General features: G+C 34.4%; 2 protein-coding genes and 1 non-coding gene across 3 annotated transcripts; all 3 read left to right on the forward strand.

Annotated features, from left to right (window-relative positions):
- Positions 1-4,738: 4,738 nt before the first annotated feature.
- Positions 4,739-5,342, forward strand: LOC130977020 (protein LURP-one-related 15-like). Its single transcript, XM_057902015.1, has one exon. It carries the CDS (start codon positions 4,752-4,754, stop codon positions 5,340-5,342), a length of 591 nt encoding a protein of 196 aa, XP_057757998.1. The 5' UTR covers positions 4,739-4,751.
- Positions 5,343-8,443: 3,101 nt separating this feature from the next.
- LOC130975486 (porphobilinogen deaminase, chloroplastic-like) lies at positions 8,444-10,572 on the forward strand. Its single transcript, XM_057900277.1, has 6 exons — positions 8,444-8,526; positions 9,138-9,210; positions 9,564-9,770; positions 9,984-10,161; positions 10,244-10,296; positions 10,417-10,572. The coding sequence occupies exons 1-6, from the start codon at positions 8,444-8,446 to the stop codon at positions 10,570-10,572; spliced, it is 750 nt and encodes a 249-aa protein (XP_057756260.1).
- A 13,549-nt stretch (positions 10,573-24,121) lies between these two features.
- Positions 24,122-24,229, forward strand: LOC130978552 (small nucleolar RNA R71). Its single transcript, XR_009086177.1, has one exon. It is a non-coding gene; the product is annotated as a small nucleolar RNA R71 (small nucleolar RNA).
- The last annotated feature ends 267 nt before the right edge of the window (positions 24,230-24,496 follow it).

Below are 24,496 nucleotides of genomic sequence, written 5' to 3' on the forward strand. Positions count from 1 at the left end.
CTATTCCAACCTGATTGAGAACCGACAGATGATTAGCCGTGCTGTGACAGAGCATAGGAACGTTTTCACTGAGAGGATGGGAAGTAGCCACTGACAACGGTGACACCCTACATAGAGCTTGCCATGGAAGGAACCTGCGTGTGAGAAGAGGATTTCAAGGAAGAGTTGAAGTCAAAGGACAAAGCATCTCCAAAACTCCAACATATTCCACAATCCTTTATAAACAAGTAACTCTATTGTTCAAGTAGTCCAAACAATTTTTTTGAAATCCTGACTAAGACAAATAAAATAAACATTGATTGCTTCAAGCCAATAATCTCCGTGGGATCGACCCTTACTCACGTAAGGTATTACTTGGACGACCCAGTGCACTTGCTGGTTAGTTGAACGGAGTTGTGAAGAAAATAAACAGTGCCATAAGAGTATACATCCTTTATAAACAAATAACAAGTGATCACAATTTCGTCCACCACTCTTCATCAAACTTGATATCCATGGAAGATAACTGATTTATTATTCCTTGGAAGTTATTCAATTGATCTATTATTGATGTCCCATCTATATATTTTAAATCCAACAACTACTTAAAAAAATATCTTGTTATTTCCAGTTTTCCGAGCATACAACTGTTCAAACTTAATCCAAAAGGTCCGAGCATATGTATCTCCAATAATATGATTCAACACATTGTTGTTAACCCACTGTCTAATATATCAACAAACTTGTATATGAAACAAAGTCCAATTATCATCATATTTATCATTAGGATTTTCTATACCAAAAACTGGTTGATAAAAATTATTAACATAAAACAAATCTTCCATCCTTAACTTTCACAAATCATAATTAGGACAATTAAGAGTGATCATCCTACTAGTATTAATATTAGCTTCCATTGTTCACAGAATCACAAGTCTAGAAACTCTGATGCCAGTATGAAAGAGTCCAGCAGTAGAAATAACACAAATATCCAAGACAAGAACAATATAGAAGCACTCACAACACAATATGGCAGCAACTATAAATAAGCAAATATATGAACTAAAGCAACAACAAGAACGCATCGATATTTTAACATGAAAATCTCCCTCAATGTGAGAGGTGAAAACCATGAGTCACCAAGACCAAGAAAATGGTTTCACTATAATCAAATATGAGGTACAAGAGAGTCTCAAATAAAGCACAAATCGTACATACAATCAGCCAAAACACTAAAGCACCAAAATTTACAAATTAGTAATAAGAAGATAAAAAATACCCAATAATAGAGCTGTTGTTCGAAGCAAATTTTTCTCTCTGTAGACCTCAATAAAAATTTTCATCATTTAGAATGAAGAACAAGACAAGGTGAAGTTGCAGTGCAAATTTCAAGTCGATCCAACGGTGAACAAATGAAAAATTGTTGTTTGCAATCTACTGCTCTGAACAAAAATGACAATTCTATTTTTTTTCTTACTCTCAATAATCCTAAAAAATCTTATTAAAATAGTGATACAAAAATACAAAGAGACATCTCAAAAAAATGAACTTCAACCTCACAAAAGAAAAAAAAAGTCCAACACATTTTTACTTGTTTAGAACAATATAAGTGTAAATGAGTTAATATATTAATATAACTTTAAAACTAATTAAAAATTGGTATTTTTTATAATATATACATAAAATTTTGCAGAACAATTTACAGCAGATGAGGAGTTAGTTTTTTCATGGTTTTGAAAACCGAACCGGACCGACCAGTTCAACCGGAAAAACCGAGAACCAGTCACCTAGCCGGTCCGGATAAGATCAGAAACCGCCTGGCAAAAAACCGGTGAAAAACCAGTCGAACCGGCGGTTAATCGGTGAACCAGGAGAACCGTCTAGTTTTTGAGCAGTTTTTTGTTTGAAAATTAAACTACTAAACGGCATCGTTTTGAAGGTAAAAAAAAAGGGCCAAACGAACGTAAACAAGAACCAAAAGAAAGGCCCCAATCCCCACCCCACCCCTTCTGTCTCTCTCTCTCACTCATACCCACCAGAAAACCCTAGTCCCACCCATAATCCTCTCCTCTCTTCGAATTTTAAGAATAGCCACCACCCACCATCCCATTTCAAAGCTTAAACTCATCGCCGACCCCTTCTCTACTTGTCGCCCTCTCTGTCCGAGCTCGCTTTATCGCCGTGAGTCGCGCCGCTTCGCTGCTCCTCGCCGTGGGTCACGCCGCTTCGCTGCTCCTCGCCGCTTCAATGCTCCTCGCCGTGGGTCGTCGTCGCTCTCCCCTCCTCGTCGTTCCTCCTTCGCCCTTCCTCGTTGGGGTTGTTTCTGCTTCTATGCTCCGAACCGTGTCTCACCGTCGTTGCTTCTCTTCTTCGCGTGGAGTCTCGAAGTCAAAACGACTACCTTTCATCGTGTCTCATGTCTTAGTCTCTGCTTTAACCCTCTCAGGTCTCAGATCTCAGTTCTCAGTTCTCAAGTTTCTTCTTCTCTGATTCAAGCCTTCAACCCTCTCTGGTCTCAAGTCTCAGTCTTTAATATTTCCTTATTCTGTTTTCCTGACTCTATCCCTCTGAAATTTAAAATTTATTCTGAACATGCATATGATGTATTATTGATGATTCTGCTGAATTTTGAGATATTAATGTTTTGAATTTTTATTTGAATTCAGTTTGTTCATATTGACTGTTAAGTATATGGAATTTTCTGTCATATATATTCTGACTTCTGAGTAACATAAACTATTCTGTTAAGTATATATCAACATGTTTGTATGGAATGCAAGGTCTGAGAAAACCAAGATTGGGAGCATGGTAAGTGCTGCTCTGGTGAGCACATTAGTTGGGCTTGCAGCAAGCAATTTAGGAATACTTCCATATGAAGCACTAGCATATTCTCTTGTCTTGGAGTTTCTCCTACCCTTAAACATTCCATTGCTATTGTTTAGAGCAAACTTGCATCAAGTGGTGCGTTCCACCGGGACGCTGCTCTTAGCTTTCTTACTTGGTTCAGGTGATACTGATAACAACTTAAAGCATTCCCTAAACATTTTTTCTTAGCTGATATTTGAAAAGTAATTTGATTTTTAATCATGTGGTGGATGGCAGTGGCTACAATTGTTGGTACTCTAGTGGCGTTTCTAATAGTGCCTATGCGATTCCTCGGCTCTGATAACTGGAAAATAGCTGCTGCTCTCATGGGTAGTTATATTGGTAGATGTAAGTGCTCAAATAATTTGCCTCTGAATTTAAATGCATGGATATAGATTAAAATTTCAATATGTTGAACTTTTTGTGATAGGATATCCTTTTAAATATAAGCATTTCACTAACCAGCCTTAACTTGTAAACTTATTTTGAATGTGAACATTCATTTTAACAGTTATAAAAGCAAAAGTCAGAATATATTATGTGAAATTTTAAATTTTATTAAGTTAGAAATTATTGAATTTATATATTTAAAATTATTTTTAAATTTTTTAATAATTTTATTTAATATTTTATTAAACCGGTTGAACCCTGATTGAACTCCGATCGAACCAGTAAATCATTGAACCAGTAACCTTACCAGTTTATTGACCGATCCGTTTCTCGCATCCTTGAGTTTTTTCTATTGATGGTATATTGGATTCTTTTATTCCCTCCTTATTATTACATGTAATGAGTTGATTTTTAATTTCCTTCTCCTTTTTATTAGAGTTTCTTATCTTGATCGTAAAACCAACTTATTTAGAGTATTTTTCCTTTTTTTTTTTTTTATAGAATTCACCTGCTTCCACAAGTGCATTGAGAATCATCCCAACTTTAGCACATATTGAATATCCACATCAAACAAAAACCACTAGTTTAACATAAACAAAAATAAGAAACACTGAAATATATAACTAGCAAACGTAGGAAAAGTATATATTACAAGGAAACACAATTATTTTCACTAAACACAAAAATGGTTAATACTAAACACAAAGCAGTAACTAGGAATCACTGAAATTGTTGCTGCAAAACACATATTTATGTCTAAATAAACAAAAAAAACTGATTAGACCAAAATTATTTAAAATGAGTAAAGAAGCATTTAAAACTCCAATAAACCATATTCAACAAATTAGACCAAGATTCTAACCTACTTTATTTTAGTTGTTTTAGATAATGGAACCAATTCATTCTAATTTAAATTACTTACACTACAATCATCCATTGTTAGAGAGAGAATTTGAAAATCGATAACGATGGATAATGAGGATAAGTGGATAACTAGCTTCAAAAATAACTAGAGCACGAATTTTAGAAGAAGATATTAAACTACTCTTCCACCTTAATTCATGACGAAGTTTTGTGACCCACAAATTCAACTTAGCAGAATACATAAATTCAATTACAATTTTAGTCTTTATTATCTTATGAGGAGTGCTAGGGGCCAGCAGATTCTGTGAGTTGTAGCTATCAATTAGCCATCAATAATATATTTAATGGTGTGAGATTTTATCTAAGAGTAGAAAGTCACTCATTTTTGTTTTGTTGGGTAAGTGCTGGCCAGATTTTTAATAAATTTGCTGGCCCATGGACTTTTCCATTATCTTATTTTATCTTATTTTTATCTTATATTTAATTGTTCTTATCTTGTCATTATTTGTTTTTATCTTTCTTAAGCTAATATTGTATATATATTTAGTTTTACCTTAATAATTTACAATTAAATTCAAACGTCCAATACTACCCAAAAAAAATTTGAACGTGACGGGTCTAAATTCAGCATGATGCAAAATCACCAGCAGCAGATGCAGGGATTCGGCGGCGGAATCATTGGGCCGCAGTATTGTGCTCCATATAATGTTGACCTAGCAATTGTGAGGAAGGTGTTGACTTTGGCTGACAGTTTTAGTGTTACTGATATTAATGGACAATCCCTCTTCACCCTTAAGGGGTCCCTTTTGACCCTCCAGGACCACCGTGTCTTGCTCGATGCCGCCGGAACACCCGTTGTTACTCTTCGCCGGAAGCTTATGACGGCACATGATCGGTGGCATGTGTTCAGGGGTGATAGCTCAGATATGAAAGATTTGATCTTCAGTTTAAAGAGATCATCTCTCTTCCAGCTAAAGACCGAATTAGACGTGGTCTTAGCCCATAATACAGAAGAAAAAGTTTGCGACTTTAAGGTTAAAGGAAGTTGGTTCGAGAGATCTTGTGTTATTTATGCTGGTGAATCTCTCAACATTGTGGCACAGATGCACAAGAAGGACACTGCTCAAAGCATTATGTTTGGGAAAGACAATTTCATGGTCACAGTGTATCCCAACGTTGACTATGCCTTCATAGTTGCCCTAATTGTGATCCTTGACAAAATCAACAAAAGACAAAAAAAGTGATTGATAATGATTCAACTTTGTTTATTATGTTTATGTAGTTTTCTTTGTTTTGGTTCTTTCAATTTTTTCTAGACGTTCACATGATACAAAAAGTAGAATGAACAGATTTTGTGTGCCAGGAGACTTTTTTATTATTGGCATGAGTTAAGTTGAAAGAATAATTTAATAGAAGATAATGTCGTAAAAATAAGGATAGGCTCTTATTCAACTTAAAAAAACGAATAATTTCGATAATCATTATTAATATAAGTATAAAATAATATTTAGTATTTTTTTGGTACTCAATAATAATTTTAAAATATGTTAATTTTATTATTTACTTAATTCTCATACATGCCAAGTATTTAATAATTTTTTATGTTCAATAATTACTTTTGAAAATCACTTTGCCGTCAAACGAATTTTTATTGAAATTTTTTTACTATCATTAATTAATTAATTGCTAAAGCTCAATGAAAATATTCGAAACAATGATTGTTTAATAATTAAGTGATTACCAAAAATATTTTTAAATACTTTTTTTATAATTATTGATTGTTAAGAATATTAAACATTTTTTTTAATTAGTAAGCATAAAAATTTGAACGTAATTAATTATAATATAAATACTATTATAAAACTAGATGTCTGTTAAAAATTATTCTTTATTCAGTCTTTTATAAAAAACAAGTAATTTCTTGATTTTTTTAAACAACCCGTATCGTAAAGGTGGGTATAAAAAATTAAAATAATATATTATTAAGTTTAACGAAAATATTACTTATCTTTTAAATTTTAATTTTTGGTTATAGCTTTTAAATTTAATAATATATTATTTTAATTTTTTATACCATTTTTACGTATTGATTGTTTAAAAAATTTGAAAAACTACATACTTTTTATTTTTTTTCAATAAAAATTGAATAAAAGATAATTTTTAAAGAATGCATCGTTGCATTGAATTAATTATTTTTTACGCTAATAACTGTCAATATTGTTAGGTTTTATTTGTGTTCCAACATCCAATGAATATATTAACCTGACGAAAATGACCAAAAGAATGGGTACCACTTAATGCATTAATTGTAACTCACAATGCTCAAAACTTTTAGTAGTTGCTTTAGTTGTATCTAACAGCACCAACATCTGATCAATTAGTTAAAGGAGATACGTGTAAAGCTGCAAATGATTGAACCCAAAAAATACAATTTTAAAAAGAAAAAAACGCTGTCCAAATGCATGCATTATTATTCCTTTTACAAAGACATTGATCCTCGAGGGAGTGGTTTAAACTTGGCTTTAGTGGAACATGAAGTTCATTTCATATTCATATGTATTGTAGCTTGATTTTGAGGGTCCACCTTGCTGCAACACAAGTGACATAAAAAAAACTAGATGACATAGAACTATATTAGGTTAGTTTGGTTACATAGAAATTTCCCTAACCCGCGTGACGGTTCATCTTTGTCACCTGCTCCTCATTGAAAGTATATTATATTATTTTCATGATTTTTTTTTACAGTGAAATAGAAAGAAAAATGAATATAAGTTTTTTTAGAAGGTAAAAATTTACGTTTAATTATTTTTATATAAAATTAATATTTAATAAATTTGACTAAATTATTATTTAATAATTTTTAATTATTAATCTTACGTAAAAATAACTGTATATATGTCTTTATATTTTTGTTAAAGTATGCATTATATATATATATGTGATTCTTTTCTATTGTTAGAAAGATAATCTTTATTTTTTGATTGAAAAATATTTGTTACTATAACATAATAATATATTTTCATTATACCAATTAAGTAAGATTAAAAAAATTAGTGAGCATAGATTTTGAAAAATTGTTTATCTAAATAACTGATTTTGGTATATATTATATAATCATACCAACGGGAACGAAATGTATATTTTAAACTTTTTATGTAGGATTCATAGTATACATTTTTGTTATGTTTATAATTGCTAGTATAATTAACAAAATTAATTATATATTTACACAAATATTTTTGTATATCTTAATAAAATAAAATAAAAAACTAGGTTTATTTCTAGCTAGTACGTACCGGATGATATCGAAAATTGTGTTTCTACATAACCTTCAAATAATATGTGTTTGTTAGAAAAGTTAAACTTAATTTGCTTATATTACAGCTTAAATTATATTTTAAGATAATAAGTTATACGCCACTACAAGAATAATTAGTTTTAGCGACAAACTTTTAGCGACAATAATATAATGGCTGTTATTTTTTTATTTAAATTATGCTTTTGTGGCTATTATATATTTGCCACTAATACTATATATTATAGTGGCAATTATTATTATTACCACTAAAAATATAAAAAAAATTATTTTTAATAAAAATATTTTAGTAGCTATAATACTATATCTGGTATTATTTTTATTAAAATATAAAAAAAAACTACCTTTAATGAAAAATTTTTAGTGGCCATTATACTATGACTGATATTATTTTTATTAAAATATATTTTTATAATAATTACTAATCAGTTAAAAGAAGAACCCAAGGGCCACGGACACCCACCTCACCCTACTCCCTTTTTCTTTCTCTCTGAGAAACCTAACCCTAAACCACCATCACCATCCCTCATCACCGAACCCTTCTCCTCCAGTAGACGGTGTTGTCGCTGCCGGCGGAGATAGACCGTGGGTGCCGTCGCACTCTTCTCATCGCCGAACTCTTCTCAGTTCTCATCGTTCCTCTTCTCGTCGCCGTCGCACGAAGGAAGGGTTGACACCGTGGCGTCCCCGTCGCAAAGGTTGCTCTGTCGGTCGTCGTGTCTTCGAGCTCTCTCTCTCTCTCTCTCTCTATCTCTCTCTCTCTGTATGTGTGTGTGTCTGAGGTCAACATGTATCTTCGAGCTCTCAGTCGCTCTCTGTCCGAGCTCACTTCCCTTCCTCTGTTGCAGTCAGTTCCGATTCCTCCGTCGCCATCACCTGCCTTCCTCCTTCGCCGCTGGTAAGCTCTGCTGCTTTAATTTAATTTTTCTTGTTTTGTATTTTTGTTAATAATACGAGTTTCTAGCTTTTCTGATTTCTATTTGAGTGTGTTAATTTTTACTTCTTATGAGATACTGAATTTCTGAAGTAATGGTTGGATTGAATGATTCCTCGCCGTCGAATGATCCTTCTGTTTTTGATGCTGCGACTAAGGCTAAAAAATTTGCTCAAAGGTGATCTATTTGTGCTATTTTATCGAACTAAGAAATTTTTAAGGCTTGTGTTCGATTTCTGCAGTTTAGGCAATATGTAGAGATGTGTGATATCCTGTGGCTTTCAATCCCATAACTTGTTTAGCTGCCTTGATCATATATTAGATGTTCATCCTTAAGGAAAATGAAATGTGTTAGTCTTGCGTATTCTAAATGCAATTCATACATTTGATTTGGTTTGCAGTGATCTCTAGAGCTGGAAATAATAAAAAGGTCTGCTCTGCTATGAATTTGATTTCTTCGTTTTAACAGTTAAAACTGTCTTTGGTTTTCTGTTGTGCCAAACATATCAGGTATGCTATCCTGTTTCTGCTGCTGTCTAATTTTTTATGGTCGTAAAGTGTCAAGTCATGATATCTAATTTCAAATTAGTCACTCTTGCTTCTAAATTCTTCTGTGAAAGGCTCTGAAGCGCAATGTAGTCATGATGAAATCAGAGAGAGAAGATCATATGTTGAGTACTTTGAATATGAAAGGCAGTGGTCTAAAATTGGGGATCTTTACCTCCCAGGCATGATGATTACCAATTTAAAATAGGGAGTTATAGTTAATCAGTTTTATCATTTTTGAAGGTTCAACATGCATTCTCAAAATAAAATAAAAAAGCAAAGTGGCAATGAATCACATGGTGTCAAGGTGTTAAGGGTTCGTATGCTGACACCCGGTACATATATCATATTTTAAAAATGTTTCTGAAATCTGAAGGCATGTGCAATAGAGAAAGCTATTGCTTCATATGATGATGTACTTTTACTTTCCTTTAGGTGACTTAACTTTTGATCATAGCATTTAAAGCAATCATTTGTGGATGTTACAACTAAGCAATGCATTAGTTAGTGTCGTGTTGTGTCACCTTCATAGGCATGGCTTGATGTTTGTGACTGCAGAGTAATAAAGAATGCCATTCTTGGTAGTGTTATTCTAAGATTGTGGAGTGGCATTGCTTGTTTTCTTAAAACTTCAGTCTTCTTATAAAACTATTGTTTTGGTTACCTCAGGTTCAGGAAAATTTCCGCGGCAATGTTCAAACAAGGTTGAGAAAACTCAATGAGGGAGTTGTCCAAGCTACACTATTGGCATTAGCTGAACTCAAGTGCTTAAACATGACGGAAAATGTGACTTCAACCGTATCAATTGACGACATGCTTCCGACAGTTGTTCAAGGTGCAATTGGAATAGCCTGTAGAAGTAATGATGATAAAATGGTGAGACTCGACTACAGTTTAACCTTTTTGTTTTCAACATACTAATCATATCATGTTACATCTTCTATGGTTTCTCTATGATTTTGTTAAATAATTCCTGCTTAGGACATATAAAAAAAGAGGCTGGCATGTATTGAACATTAGAATAGTTAGTTCTTTACTCATTTTATTGCTCAATATTCGCACGTCATCTTGGTTGGTTTGGTTGTACAGGCAGAATACATTGCTTCATTGAATCGTGAAGAAACAAGATTGGCGGTTGTCTGCGAAAGGGCCTTCCTTACGACTTTGGATGGGTCTTGCCGTACTCCTATCGCCGGTTATGCTTGCAGAAATGAGGATGGTAATTGCTTGTTCCGAGGACTAGTTGCTTCACCAGATGGAACTCGCGGTAATTTGATCCTCCTTATACGTTTGCCTACTATTTAAAATCTTTCCACAACCTATAATTGACTTGATTTCCCTTTGTGCAGTTCTAGAGACATCGAGGGTTGGTCCATATGTTGTTGAAGATATGATTGAGATAGTTCTATTAAATTGTTTCTTATCAGGCATCTATTAATAGAAAATTACTTTTCAACAGTTTCATTATTTAGTTTCTAGACTTTATATATAATGTTAACAATTTCATCATGTTATATTATAGGAGTTGTCAGCAGGTAGAGAAGGGAAAAGTAGCAAGAAACAAAGGAGGAGTAATAATGGTGGGAGTGAGGTGAAGAAGGGAGAGGAGAAGGAAGAAGAAGAGGCTCCAACAGCAACAACAACAGTCAAAACTAATATAGCGCACTACAACAAATAAGAATTTTCGCAACGGTCAAAAATCATTGTCATAGATCAAAAAACCGTTTCTAAAATTTTAGGCAACGCTTTGGCAACGGTTTTTGACCTGTGGTATATGTTGTTATTATCAATGCTCATAGGCAACGGTTTTTTACTTAAGGCAATAGTAACAAAAAAAACCGTTGCCACAGTTACTGGCATAGACAACGGTTTTGAAGGAAAATTTAAACAACAGTTTTGAACTGTTACTCGATAAGCAACGGTTTAAAATCGTTCTTATTAATGATCCAACGGTTTAAAACCGTAACTGAATAGGTAATGGTTTTAAACTGTTGTAGTTTTATTATTTACATAGCCAACAGTTTTAAAGCGTTACCGTTGGTATTATTTTTCGGCAACAGTTTTAATACCATTGCCATTTTATAGTCATCTAAGACAACGATTTTAATACCATTGCCATTATGTAATCATCTTTGATAATGGTTTTAACACCATTGTCTTTTGTAACTTTTGACAACGATTTTTTTGTAATATATAATTCTTTATTTACAATAATTTTCTCGTAAATGAAATTAATTTCAATTTTTTTAATTATTTAGTGTCAATAAATAATCTAAACTATTTGAATCAAGTCACTAAAGAAAAATAATTGAACATTTCCCATCAAATTTAACTTATAAAATATGTGTACATTTTCAAATAGTTTCTAAAAGTAACAAGATTAATATTCTCACTTGAACATATTATCAAATAGCTTTTTTATCTTTAATCCCCTTTCAATTTATGTAAATTAATGGACAAAAATCTGAATTTCTTGTCACTGTGCCAAAAAAATTGTTCAAGTTGTTTACAGCTTTATCAGTAGGACCAATTGCCTCTCCTTCAATATCTAAAGTAATTTCTTCTCTATCTTCCAATTGTGTTGCATGAATCTTCAAGCATTGTGTAAGTCCTCATGTTTTCTTCACTGTTGTCTCTTATTAAAATTACAATAATATATTTAAAAAGACTAAAACATTAATATTTTAGCATTATATACCATCCCTCTTATTGATTTATATATATTTAATTGAAAAAAAACAGCTACATCAATTTAGCCAAATGAATAAAATTTCATAATTTCATTATTGCTAATGATTTATTCCAGTGGCGTATAAAAACTAGAAATCGCTTCTAAAATTAAAGTCAAAGTGTAAAGAGTTACAGACCAAGACATAATTTTCTATTTTCCTATTCAGATATTGTTGCTATTCAGACATACAAAAGGCATTTGTCTTTATAAAAATAAATCTAGTTAAGCTATAATATAATCAAATTAATATTTATAATATCAACGGCAAAGACCAAGACAGAGTTTTGTTTTACCTATTCAGACATACAAAGGGCATTTGTCTTCATAAAAATAAATCTAGTTAAGTTATAATATAATCAAATAAATATTTATAATTTCAAGGAAAAAGACCAAGACAGAATTTTATTTTATTTGATCTCATTTCAGTGACATATTTATCACTTAATAGAATATAAAAAACTACCTAAAAAAAATACAACCTGCACCAATAATGGGTATAGTACATTCAAACTAACCCTAATTAACTTCACTCCTCTAATCTTTGCCTCTATTTACAATGTAAAGTCAACCAGCAGATCTTTTCACAGCAGTTAATTTAAAGAGAAATTGTGTCATAAAATATTTTTAAGGAAACAAAAAATTTACCTTTCAAAGTATTGTCTATGTCCTCAGCCTCAGTTGGATTAATATAATCCTTGTCCTGCTCCTCTATATTATCTCCTTCATTCTCATCCAAATGCTCTTCACCATTAGGTTCATTGTTAAGTTTAATAAATGTATCAATCGGCATTGAAGCAAATTGACGTGTTTTTTCCTTCTTAGTTGGCCTTTCTTGCAAGTTGCCACACTCTTCAACATCATCTACAATTGTGGTCTCTTTTCTCTTCAAATCTTGACTCATTCTAGAATCTACTTCTCTAGTATTCTTGTGAGCCATAGTAGTAGATTTAGAAGGAAGTTCTTTTTGACACTAGTTACCACGTAACCAAAACAATTTTCTGATTTATGACATCTAAAAATTAACAACAAAATCAAACTTATTTGAATTGAACAGTTCAAAAAGACTCAAAATAATAGCACGAGTAAAACCAATCTACCATATACAAATCTTCATAATTGTGGTAATATTTTTCTATTTTAAATCAATGACTAAAACAAAGCAATGACCGAAATCAATATTAAAAACAACACAAAATCAAAACAGCATTTTCAGATAACCAATTACCAAATCAAAATCAGAATAGCACTATATCAAATCAATATTAAAATCAAAATAACATTTCCAGATAACCAATTTCTAAATCAAAATCACACAACATTATACTAAATTAATATAAAATTAAGTTTAAAATCAAAGCAAAACCAGAACAACATTTTCAGAGAACTAATTACCAAATCAAAATTGATGAGTTTGAAAAACTCAAAATTAAATTAGTGATGATTAAATATTATTAATATAACTAATTGCAAAATTATTAATTTGATGTTAATTCATATGTGTTAGTTAATAATTTTGTGGTGCAGATTTTGCTACTGGGCCCAAAAAATTGCAATCCCAATATGTTAAAATAAGATCAGCCTTGGTTATCAAAAATGTTAAATATTGTGGCTGAATTGTTATTACACTTGTTGGGCCAAAGTTAATTATTAATAGCCTAAATCAATTTTGAAGAAGAGATACACTAGCTTGGTCCAAATTGGAAAAATGAGAAAGATGGAACTTGCATGCTTCCAAGGATATCACATTCATCATTTGATGGATTTTAAATTTTGATTAAATGCACTTAATGCAGACATTGAAAATAGGAAAGAGAAGGTGAAACTTGATTTGATTGCCTTAAGTGTATTACACGCTACTAGGCATGGGTTTTGGGAAACTTAATTCATTTCATTCTCTTTCTTAGTTCCACTAAAAGCATTTTAATCTCTCTCTTTTCTCTCTTCAAGCTTCGGTCACTTCACAGAAAATATGGAAGAAAATTTAAGTTATCAGAAGAAGGTGGAAGAAGCTAGTAGCAAGGCCATTGTGATGATGGTGGTAAGAAAAAGAAAATCTGAGGTATGGAGTGGCTAAGATTTTTACCACAAAAGGTAAGATGTATGAAGTAATCTCAAGCCTTCCATAACCAAAAATGGAAAAGATCCACTTCGGTCAGAGGAAGAAGATCCTTGGAGGCATGGCTCGTCTCTACTTTTGATCAACCACCACAGGTGGTAGCTACTGTAGCTACGTGGAGGAAGAGGCAGAAGTTAGAGCTGTGAAGCTGTCATCATTAAGAACTCATTGAGGGCCAGGAATCCTTCTTGGAGTGCAAGACAAGATGGAAAGCCCGGATTGATGAAGATTGGTGACAAGGAAAGACACAGAGGTAATTGCATGTTGGGTTTTACATACGGTTTCCTCTCCTCTCTCTCTGGCCGAACCGATTTTTGCATGAAGAAGAAGAAGTTTAGCTCGGTTCAAGAGTTTCAACCTTAGAGGCTTCCCCTTTTATAAATAAGGGAGAACAGCCAGGGCTTGAAGCAAGGAAAAGAGTGAAAGCACAGTGTTTCTATAGCTACCCAAGCTAACAGAAGTTCTTCTCCTTCAATGTGTTTTATTTTGTATTTTTCTGTTTAATTTTGTCTGTCTTGAGTCTCATGAAAAAGGCAAACAGTGAGGTTTGTAAGAAAAAGTCATAGAGCAAAAAAAGGCAGAGTGCACAAAATTAAAAGAAAAAGCCATAGATGTCCTTAGAGGTCCTTTGTACATCTGTGTTGTGTTTCATGATTCTGTGGGAATTCCCTTACAAGTTGGGTTAGAACTTAGCAGTTGAAAGCTTGGTGGGTTACCAAGTCAAGTTCAGGATTGGGGTTAGATTCTAGACTTGTCCCGGATAGGAAGGGTAGTTCCTAGGGAGAATTGGTGTATGTAATCATAATTATAGTGAAATTCCATCATTGTTGTGATGAAGACTAGATGTAGGCTGCATTGCACTTAGTAGCTGAACCAGGATACATCTTGGTGTGATTTTCTCTCTCTTCTACTCCATTTCTGATTCTGCTGCAGAGGAGACAAAACTGAAAAATATCTCTTGGCTGGTTACGAGACAAAAAGAAAAAGTCTCTTGACTAGACATGAGACAAAAACAAGAAAAATCTCCTCAAGTGTTCTAAAAGGACAGCAAGTGTTATTAAGCGAAAAAATGGGCTAAGATTCAACCCCCATTCTCTTAGCCACTAATAAACCATCAAAAATCATAACAATATTATAACAAATTAATATTAAAATTAAAACAAGATCAAAGCAGCATTGATAGAGAACTATTACCCATTTTGTGTCTATAGAGATTATGCAAAAAGCTAGCAAATCATAGAATTCCTAGCTGCTTTAAGTATATGGCATTATATATTTAACTTCTGAGGTGAACTATTACAATAATATACCTTAAGCAAAACATCAAACAGATGGAGTGCAACTTTCTACCACTTTATATGAACAGAACGAACCACCACGAAGACTCCTCCACAAGCCCACAAGGACTAACTGAAGCTGCCGCCGCCGTCAAAGAGATTGCCAACCGCGGTCCAACTTGTCCCTGGATCGATGGTCTCTCAAGACGCCATCTACTCTCGAAACGACTAAGATGAACGTCTGTCTCTGCCTTTTTTGGGGTCTTGGGCCGTCTCTGCCTTCAACTGAAGCAACTGTTTATCTCTTAGGCCTAAAATTGGGCTAGAAAATCAACATTAAAATCAAAATAAAATTACAACAGCATTTCCAAATAATAATTTAGTGAACAAAAGCAACAGCAAAAGATTAGCAAATCCCACATTTTTATACTTTATTCCGCTCCTTAATCGCAACACCATAATTAGTTAATCACGTCTCATCTCGATCCAAACTCTAATAATGTTTAAAAATCTAAAGGTTCAGTAGCCAATTAGCCATCCAACTCAGGAAAGATTCACAGATAAATAAACATTCAAGTTGTTATAATATTTACCAAGCAAAGAACTTGCAAGGCTATTGTTCTCTAGAAATTCATACACCAATATTCGATGACTACCCTTGACACAGCACTATTCAAAAGGACTGAAACAAACACAAATGAAGCAGAGACAAAAATGGCCAAGGCAAACACGCCCTAACTAAACAAAAGAAAATCAGAGACAAAAACCACTTACCACAGACCCACAAACGGCCAAGGCAGCAAAGTAGCAACAGCGAAGCAGAATCACAACCCACAATCAGCCAAAGCAGTGAAGCAAAAGCAGCGAGGTAAAAGCAGCGAAGCAGAAGTAGAACAGGGGAGAAGCAGCGAAGCAGAAGCAGAACAGGGGAGAAGCAAGGAGGCCACGGAGAACGGAGAAGCAGTGACACCACACAGAGAAGGGAGAAGTAGCGACACCACGGAGAGGAGAGAGTCAGCGACTCCGGGAAGTGAAGCACGCAGCAATGACTTTGGAAAGAAGGATGTAGTGACGATTTTGGGAAGAAAGAAGCAGCGACAATTTCAGGAACAAGGATGGCGCACCGAAAACTCTTTCTTCGACAAGGGGTTTGGTCTAAATGGTGAGCTGCGGTGCGATGATGGTCTGATGGCCTGGGTTGGTGTGGGTTAGGGTTACGTTGATGTTGGAGGGAGGAAAAAGAGCGCACTCTGATTTCTTTTTTAGGAGATCAGTAAAGTCCTTCGTTTTTGTTTTTGATTTTGAGTAGAGTCCTTGGTTATTATCTTAGAGAAAATTTTTTTTAATAAATATTTAATCTTTATTTTAAAATTATTTTAATTTTATTTTTTATAATTATATTTATTATAAATGTATTTTAGCTTTATTTTTTCTAAAAATAATATTTGTTATATATTTATAACAAAAATATATAATATTTATTATAAATTTATTTTAATTTTATTTTTTTGAAAAATAATATTTGTTATATATTTATAACAATTGTTTTTGAGTATTTTATAAATTTAGTATTTATAGAAAAAATAGTTTTAATTTATATGATTATTTAAAATTATTTTTGTTGGTATTGTTTAATTTGTATAATTATTTAATTAATATTAAAAAATTATTATTTGATAAATAATTGTGTTAATGGTTATAAAACCGTTCTTTAAAATAGTCAAAGAAAAAGGTTTTATTTTATTGCTATAACGTAATGAAAAATTGAACTTCAACAGTAACACTGTAAAAATCGTTGTCTAAGACCATCTAATAGAACGATTTTAAAGTCTAGTATTTTGGCAACGATTTTTATGTGTTTCTTTTGTACAATTATTTAAACAACAAGCAAAAACCGTTGCTTAAAAACAAATCATGGTAACGGTTATAAAACCGTTCTTTAAAATAGTCAAAGAGAACGGTTTTAATTTGTTGCTATAAAATAATGAAAAATTGAATTCAACAGTAATACTATAAAAAATCGTTCTCTAAAACTATCTAAAAGAATGGTTTTAAGGCATTGCAAAATTTTGCGTTGCTAAAGGCCATATTTGTACTATGATAGATATATTGTTTGAGCTATGTAAATTATTAAAATTTTAAGTTTAAGCTATGTCAATCATTAAAATTTTAATATGGTTTTCTTTATTTTCGGTTAAATAATTTGTGGACTTATTACATTATTTAAATATATTAATATATAATTTTATTTTCTAAAAAAATTCAAACACAATAATTTTCTATTTAACATTAATAAAAGTAAATATCGATATGATGAGAATGTGGAGCTTCACTCAAATATATAAATTTACTAATCAACTTGGGTTGGTTGAGTAGTCAGTTATCATTCGTCTACTTGAGCAAATATCAAATGCATGTTTGAATTTTGACTTGTATATGTGATTGTTAATCGAATAAAATAAATTATAAATTGAAGATGGTGCAATAATCAGCGTCAAAGATTGTACACGATAAGTCTTGTCAAGCGTGATGAGTTATTGTCGAAGTAAAGTGGTCGATATAGAAAAAAGGTATTTGGTTTGATGAGGTTTATCTAAGTGAAACAGAACAGTTAAAACAGTGTTAGGATTGATGGTCAAGATAACTGAAGGCGGTTACACAACACATATATCTGGCGAGAACAGTTACTTTTCAAGTTTTGCATATGGAACATGTGATAAAATTTGATTGGTTGAGGAATTCTATAAATATACAAGATTTATTAGAATGGTTATTGATGGCGATACCGAAGATGACTATAGATTGAATTTTATACTTGCTATTTAGTTTTTTTTATTCTGTTATTCCTCCACCTTATTATGTTGAGCTTCTTTACTTCAAAAAAAAAAGGGTCAAAATTCGGTTTCAGATAGCACTCTCGCATACTCACATCCCAGTCACTTTCTGAATCTACCAACAATTTTATTTTCTATAGGATTCCTTCCATGTCTTTATTTTTTATTTAAATTCTCTGTAATTTCCTTTTCAATAAGTTATTTTTTTTTTACAATGTACTCTTTTCCTTTCTTTTGAATTTCAGATTAGCAATTTTAATTTCAAAGTATTTTGACTTTGTGGAAGTTTACAGTTTATTTCTTTTATTTTCAAGTTCTTACTTTTCTGCAATTTCTTTTCTTTTCAATTCAAGCATTTAAATTTCAGTTTACATTTCTCTTTTTTCTTGGTCTTGTTCAAAGAAAGATCTTTGATGCATATTTGAAAACTGGTACTCGCAAAGAGTAGGTTTTGCTCTCATATAGTATATATCGAACCAACAAAAAATTTGCTAAAAATCTGCAAAACAAATTGACACAACCGGTGGGACATTTTAAAAAAATGTGTCAAAAGATTCATTGGTCTTTGGTGCACGAAAATTGTGATCATCAACAATGGCGCCAATAGGCTTGGAGCTCTCAAACGTGAATCATACTTTGTCACAACTTCGCACAACTAACCAGCAAGTGCACTGGGTCGTCCAAGTAATACCTTACGTGAGTAAGGGTCGATCCCACGGAGATTGTTGGTATGAAGCAAGCTATGGTCATCTTGTAAATCTCAGTTAGGCGGATTCAATTGGTTATAATGGTTTTCGAAAATTATAGATAAATAAAGCATAAAATAAAGATAGAGATACTCATATAATTCATTGGTGAGAATTTCAGATAAGTGTATGGAGATGCTTGTCCCTTCTGAATCTCTACTTTCTTACTGCTTTCATCCAATCCTTCATACTCCTTTCCATGGCAAGCTGTATGTAGGGCATCACCGTTGTCAATGGCTACTTCCCATCCTCTCAGTGAAAATGGTCCAAATGCTTGTCACAGCACGGCTAATCATCTGTCGGTTCTCAATCATGTCGGAATAGAATCCATTGATTCTTTTGTGTCTGTCACTATGCCCAAAAATCGCGAGTTTGAAGCTCGTCACAGTCATTCAATCCCTGAATCCTACTTGCAATACCACAGACAAGGTTTAAACTTTTCGGATTCTCAAGAACGCTGCCAATGGATTCTACCTTATACCACGAAGACTCTGATCTCACGGAATGGAAGGCTCGGTTGTCAGGCGAGGACAACCATGCGTCGTGCATCAGGAATCCAAGAGATATACACCCTAGCTCTCGCTTGTAGAACGGAGGTGGTTGTCAGGCACGCGTTCATAAGGATGGATGATGATGAGTGTCACGGATCATCATATCCATCAGGTTGAAGTACGAGTGATATCTTAGAACAAGAATAAGCTGAACTGAATAGAAAATAGTAGTAATTGCATTAATGCTCAAGATACAGCAGAGCTCCACACCCTTAATCTATAGTGTGTAGAAACTCCACCATTGAAAATACATAAGTGATGGTCCAGGCATGGCCGAATGGCCAGCCCCTATGAACGTGATCAATAGTCTCCTAAGATGAACAATAAATTAAAAATGAGACCAAAGATGTCTAATACAATAGTAAAAAGTCCTATTTATACTAGACTAGCTACTAGGGTTTATAGAAATAAGTCTAAGTGCAGAAATCCACTTCTGGGGCCCACTTTGGTGTGTGCTTGGGTTGAGCTTGAGCTTTACACGTGCAGAGGCTTATCTTGGAGTTAAACGCCAAGTTGTAATGTGTTTTTGGCGTCTAACTCTGGTTTGTGACGTGTTTCTGGCGTTTAACTCCAGAATGCAGCATAGAACTGGCGTTGAACGCCAGTTTACATCTTATAAACTTGAATGAAGTATAGACTATTATATATTACTGGAAAGCTATGAATGTCTACTTTCCAAAGCCGTTGAGAGCGTGCCATTTGGAGTTCTGTAGCTCCAGAAAATCCATTTCGAGTGCAGGGAGGTGAGAATCCAACAGCATCAACAGTCCTTTGTCAGCCTCCTTTCAGATTTTTGCTCAGGTCTCTCAATTTCAGCCAGAAAATACCTGAAATCATAGAAAAGTACACAAACTCATAGTAAAGTCCAGAAATGTGAATTTTACATAAAAACGAATGAAAACATCCCTAAAAATAGCTAGATCCTACTAAAAACTATCTAAAAACAATGCCAAAAAGCGTATAAATTATCCGCTCATCACAACACCAAACTTAAATTGTTGCTTGTCCCCAAGCAACTGAAAATCAAATAGGATAAAAAGAAGATAATATACTATAAATCCCAAAATATCAATGATATTAGTTCTAATTAGATGAGCGGGACTTGTAGCTTTTTGCTTCTGAACAGTTTTGGCATCTCACTTTTTCCTTTGAAGTTCAGAATGATTGGCATCTATAGGAACTCAGAATTTTGGATAGTGTTATTGATTCTCCTAGTTAAGTATGTTGATTCTTGAACACAGCTACTTTTATGAGTCTTGGCCGTGGCCCTAAGCACTTTGTTTTCCAGTATTACCACCGGATACATAAATGCCACAGACACATAACTGGGTGAACCTTTTCAGATTGTGACTCAGCTTTGCTAAAGTCCCCAGTTAGAGGTGTCCAGAGTTCTTAAGCATACTCTTTTGCTTTGGATCACGACTTTAACCACTCAGTCTCAAGCTTTTCACTTTGACCTGCATGCCACAAGCACATGGTTAGGGACAACTTGATTTAGCCGCTTAGGCCTGGATTTATTTCCTTGGGACCTCCTATCCATTGATGCTCAAAGCCTTGGATCCTTTTTACCCTTGCCTTTTAGTTTTAAGGTCTATTGGCTTTTTTTGTTTGCTCTTTTCTTTTTCTTTCTATTTTTTTCGCCATTTTTTTCGCAAGCTTTGTTATTCACTGCTTTTTCTTGCTTCAAGAATCAATTTCATGATTTTTCAGATTATCAATAACATTTCTCTTTGTTCATCATTCTTTCAAGAGCCAACAATTTTAACATTCATAAACAACAAGATAAAAAATATGCACTGTTCAAACATTCATTCAGGAAACAAAAAGTATTGTCACCACATCAATATAATTAAACTAATTTCAAGGATGAATTCGAAACTCGTGTACTTCTTGTTCTTTTGTATTAAAAACATTTTTCATTTAAGAGAGGTGAAGGATTCATGGAATTATTCATAGCCTTAAGACATAGTTACTAAATACTAATGATCATGTAGTAAAGACTCAAAAGATAGACAAACATATAGCATAAAAACCAAAAAACAGAGAGATAAGAACAAGAAAGTTAAGGAATGAGTCCACCTTAGTGATGGTGGCGTCTTCTTCTTGAAGGACCAATGATGTTCTTGAGCTCCTCTATGTCTCTTTCTTGCCTTTGTTGCTTGATCCCTAGTGATTTTGGTGCTCCTATCCTTAGTTGCTCCCAATAATTGTGTGGAGGAAAATGTATCCCCTGAGGTATCTCAGGGGTTTCTTGATGAGGAAATTCCTCATGCTCTTGTTGAGGTCCATGAGTGGGCTCTCTTGATGTGCAGTCAAATGCTCTACTACGGAGCTATGGACCCTTGAGATGAATCTCTCTATCTCCCATAACTCGGAGTTGGAAGCTTTTGTCTTCCCTTTCCTCTTTCTAGAGGTTTCTCCAGCCTTAGGTGCCATCAATGGTTATGGAAAAGCAAAAAAACTATACTTTTACCACACCAAACTTAGAATATTGCTCGCCCTCGAGTAAAAGAAGAAAGAATAGAAGAAGAAGAAGAAGAAGATATGGAGGAGATGGAGAGAGGTGTGTATTCGGCTAAGGGGGAGAAGAGAGGGTAGTGTTGTGTGAAAATGAAGAAGGATGGAGGGATTTATGGTTCGGTCATGTAGGGTGGGTTTGGGTGGGAAAAAAATTTTGAATTTGAAGGTAGGTGGGGTATATGGGAAAGAGAGGATGGATGTGAGTGGTAAAGAGGTGATGAGGAAGAGTGATTGAGGTGATTGATGAATGATGTTTGGGGAGAGTGTTATGAAAAGGTGTGAGAGAGAGGGAGAAGGTAGGTGGGGATCCTGTGGGGTCCACAGATCCTGAGGTGTCAAGAATTTATCATCCCTGCACCAATTTAGGCGTGTAAAATGCCCTCTGCATGCAATCCTGGCGTTTAACGCCAGGCTGAAGCTTGTTTCTAGTGTTAAACGCCCAAATGTAGCATGTTTCTGGCGTTTAACGCCAACCTGATGCTTGTTGCTGGCGTTAAATGCCAGCTTTTCTTAGGATGCAATCCTGGCATTTAAACGCCAAATTGCTGCTTGTGTTTGGTGTTTAACGCCAGATTCATGCTCTGTTCTGGCGTTAAACGCCAGCCAGATGCTCCTTACTGGCGTTTAAACGCCAGTAGGCTCTTCCTCCAGGGTGTGCTATTTCGTCTTCTGTTTTTAATTTTTGCAATTGTTTTGTGACTCGACATGATCATGAACCTAAGAAAACATAAAAGAACAATAGAAATATAGATAAATAAAAATTGGGTTGCCTCCCAATAAGCACTTCTCTAATGTCAATAGATTGACAGTGAGCTCTCATGGAGCTTCACAAATGTTCAAAACATTGTTGGGACCTCCCAACACCAAACTTAGAGTTTGATTGTGGGGGCTTTGTTTGACTCTGTATTGAGAGAAGCTTATCGTGCCTCTTTTCCATGTTTACAGAAGGATAACCTTGAGCCTTAAACACAAGGTAGTCCCCATTCAATTGACGGACTAACTCTCCTCTGTCAACATCAATCACAGCTCCGACTGTGGCTAGGAAGGGTCTTCCAAGGATGATGCATTCATCCTCATTCTTCCTAGTCTCTAAGATTATGAAATCAGCAGGGATGTAAAGGCCTTTAACCTTCACTAACACGTCCTCTACCAATCCATAAGCTTGTCTTTGTGACTTGTCTGCCATCTCTAATGAGAATGTGGCAGTCTGTACCTCAAAGATTCTTAGTTTCTCTATTACAGAGAGTGGCATAAGATTTATGTCTGACCCCTGGTCACACAGAGCCTTTTCAAAGGTCATGATGCCTATGGTACAGGGTATTAAGAATTTACCAGGATCTTGTTTCTTTTGAGATAAAGTTTGCTGAACCCATGTATCTAGTTCACTAATGAGCAAGGGAGGTGCATCTTCCCAAGTCTCATTACCAAACAACTTGGTATTCAGCTTCATGATAGCTCCTAGATATTGAGCAACTTGCTCTCCAGTTACATCTTCATTCTCTTCAGAGGAAGAAAAGTTCTCAGAGCTCATGAATGACAGAAGGAGGTTTAATGGAATCTCTATGGTCTCTATATGAGCCTCAGATTCCTTTAGGTCCTCAATAGGGAACTCCTTCTTGTCTGGGAGACGTCCCATGAGGTCTTCCTCATTGGGATTCATGCCCTCCCCTTCCTCTCTAGGTTCGGCCATTTTGATTAAGTCAATGGCCTTGCACTCTCTTTTTGGATTCTCTTCAGTATTGCTTGGGAGAGTACTAGGAGGAGTTTCAGTGATTTTCTTACTTAGCTGACCCACTTGTGCCTCTAAATTTCTGATGGAGGACCTTGTTTCACTCATGAAACTTAAAGTGGCCTTGGACAGATCAGAGACTATGTTTGCTAAGCTAGAGGTGCTCTATTCAGAATTCTCTGCCTGTTGCTGAGAAGATGATGGAAAAGGCTTGCTATTGCTGAGCCTGTTTCTTCCACCATTATTAAAGCCTTGTTGAGGCTTTTGTTGATCCTTCCATGAGAAATTTGGATGATTTCTCCATGAGGAATTATAGGTGTTTCCATAGGGTTCACCCATGTAATTCACCTCTGCCATTGCAGGGTTCTCAGGATCATAATCTTCTTCTTCAGAAGATGCCTTTTTAGTACTGTTGGATGCATTTTGCCATCCATTCAGACTCTGAGAAATTATGTTGACTTGCTGAGTCAACATTTTGTTCTGAGCCAATATGGCATTTAGAGCATCAATTTCAAGAACTTCCTTCTTCTGAGGCGTCCCATTACTCACAGGATTTCTTTCAGAAGTGTACATGAATTTGTTATTTGCAACCATGTCAATGAGTTCTTGAGCTTCTGCAGGTGTTTTTTTTAGGTGAATGGATCCACCTGCAGAATGGTCCAATAACATCTTAGAGAACTCAGATAGACCATAATGGAATATTTTCAAAATGATCCACTCTGAAAGCATGTCAGAAGGACACCTTTTGGTCATCTGCTTGTATCTTTCCCAAGCTTCATAGAGGGATTCACCATCTTTTTGTTTGAAGGTATGAACATCCACTCTAAGCTTGCTCAGCTTTTGAGGAGGAAAGAACTTAGCCAAGAAGGCCGTGACCAGCTTATCCCATGAGTCCAGGCTATCTTTAGGTTGTGAGTCCAACCATGTTCTAGCTCTGTCTCTTACAGCAAAAGAGAAAAGCATGAGCCTGTAGACTTCAGGATCTACTCCATTAGTCTTAACAGTCTCACAGACATGCAAGAACTCAGTTAAAAACTAATAGGGATCTTCTGATGGAAGTCCATGAAACTTGCAGTTCTGTTGCATTAGCGCAACTAG

This window comes from Arachis stenosperma, chromosome 4 (genome assembly GCF_014773155.1).
Source record: "Arachis stenosperma cultivar V10309 chromosome 4, arast.V10309.gnm1.PFL2, whole genome shotgun sequence".
Lineage (NCBI taxonomy): Eukaryota > Viridiplantae > Streptophyta > Magnoliopsida > Fabales > Fabaceae > Arachis > Arachis stenosperma.

Excerpts from the sequence above, each read along its gene's own strand:
- LOC130977020 (XM_057902015.1), top strand. The coding sequence starts at position 4,752 with ATGCAGGGATTCGGCGGCGGAATCATTGGGCCGCAGTATTGTGCTCCA.
- LOC130975486 (XM_057900277.1), top strand. The coding sequence starts at position 8,444 with ATGGTTGGATTGAATGATTCCTCGCCGTCGAATGATCCTTCTGTTTTT. Across the intron at positions 10,162-10,243 it reads TTCACCAGATGGAACTCGCG|TTCTAGAGACATCGAGGGTT; the intron begins GTAATTTGATCC and ends CCCTTTGTGCAG. Across the intron at positions 10,297-10,416 it reads TTGAAGATATGATTGAGATA|GAGTTGTCAGCAGGTAGAGA; the intron begins GTTCTATTAAAT and ends GTTATATTATAG.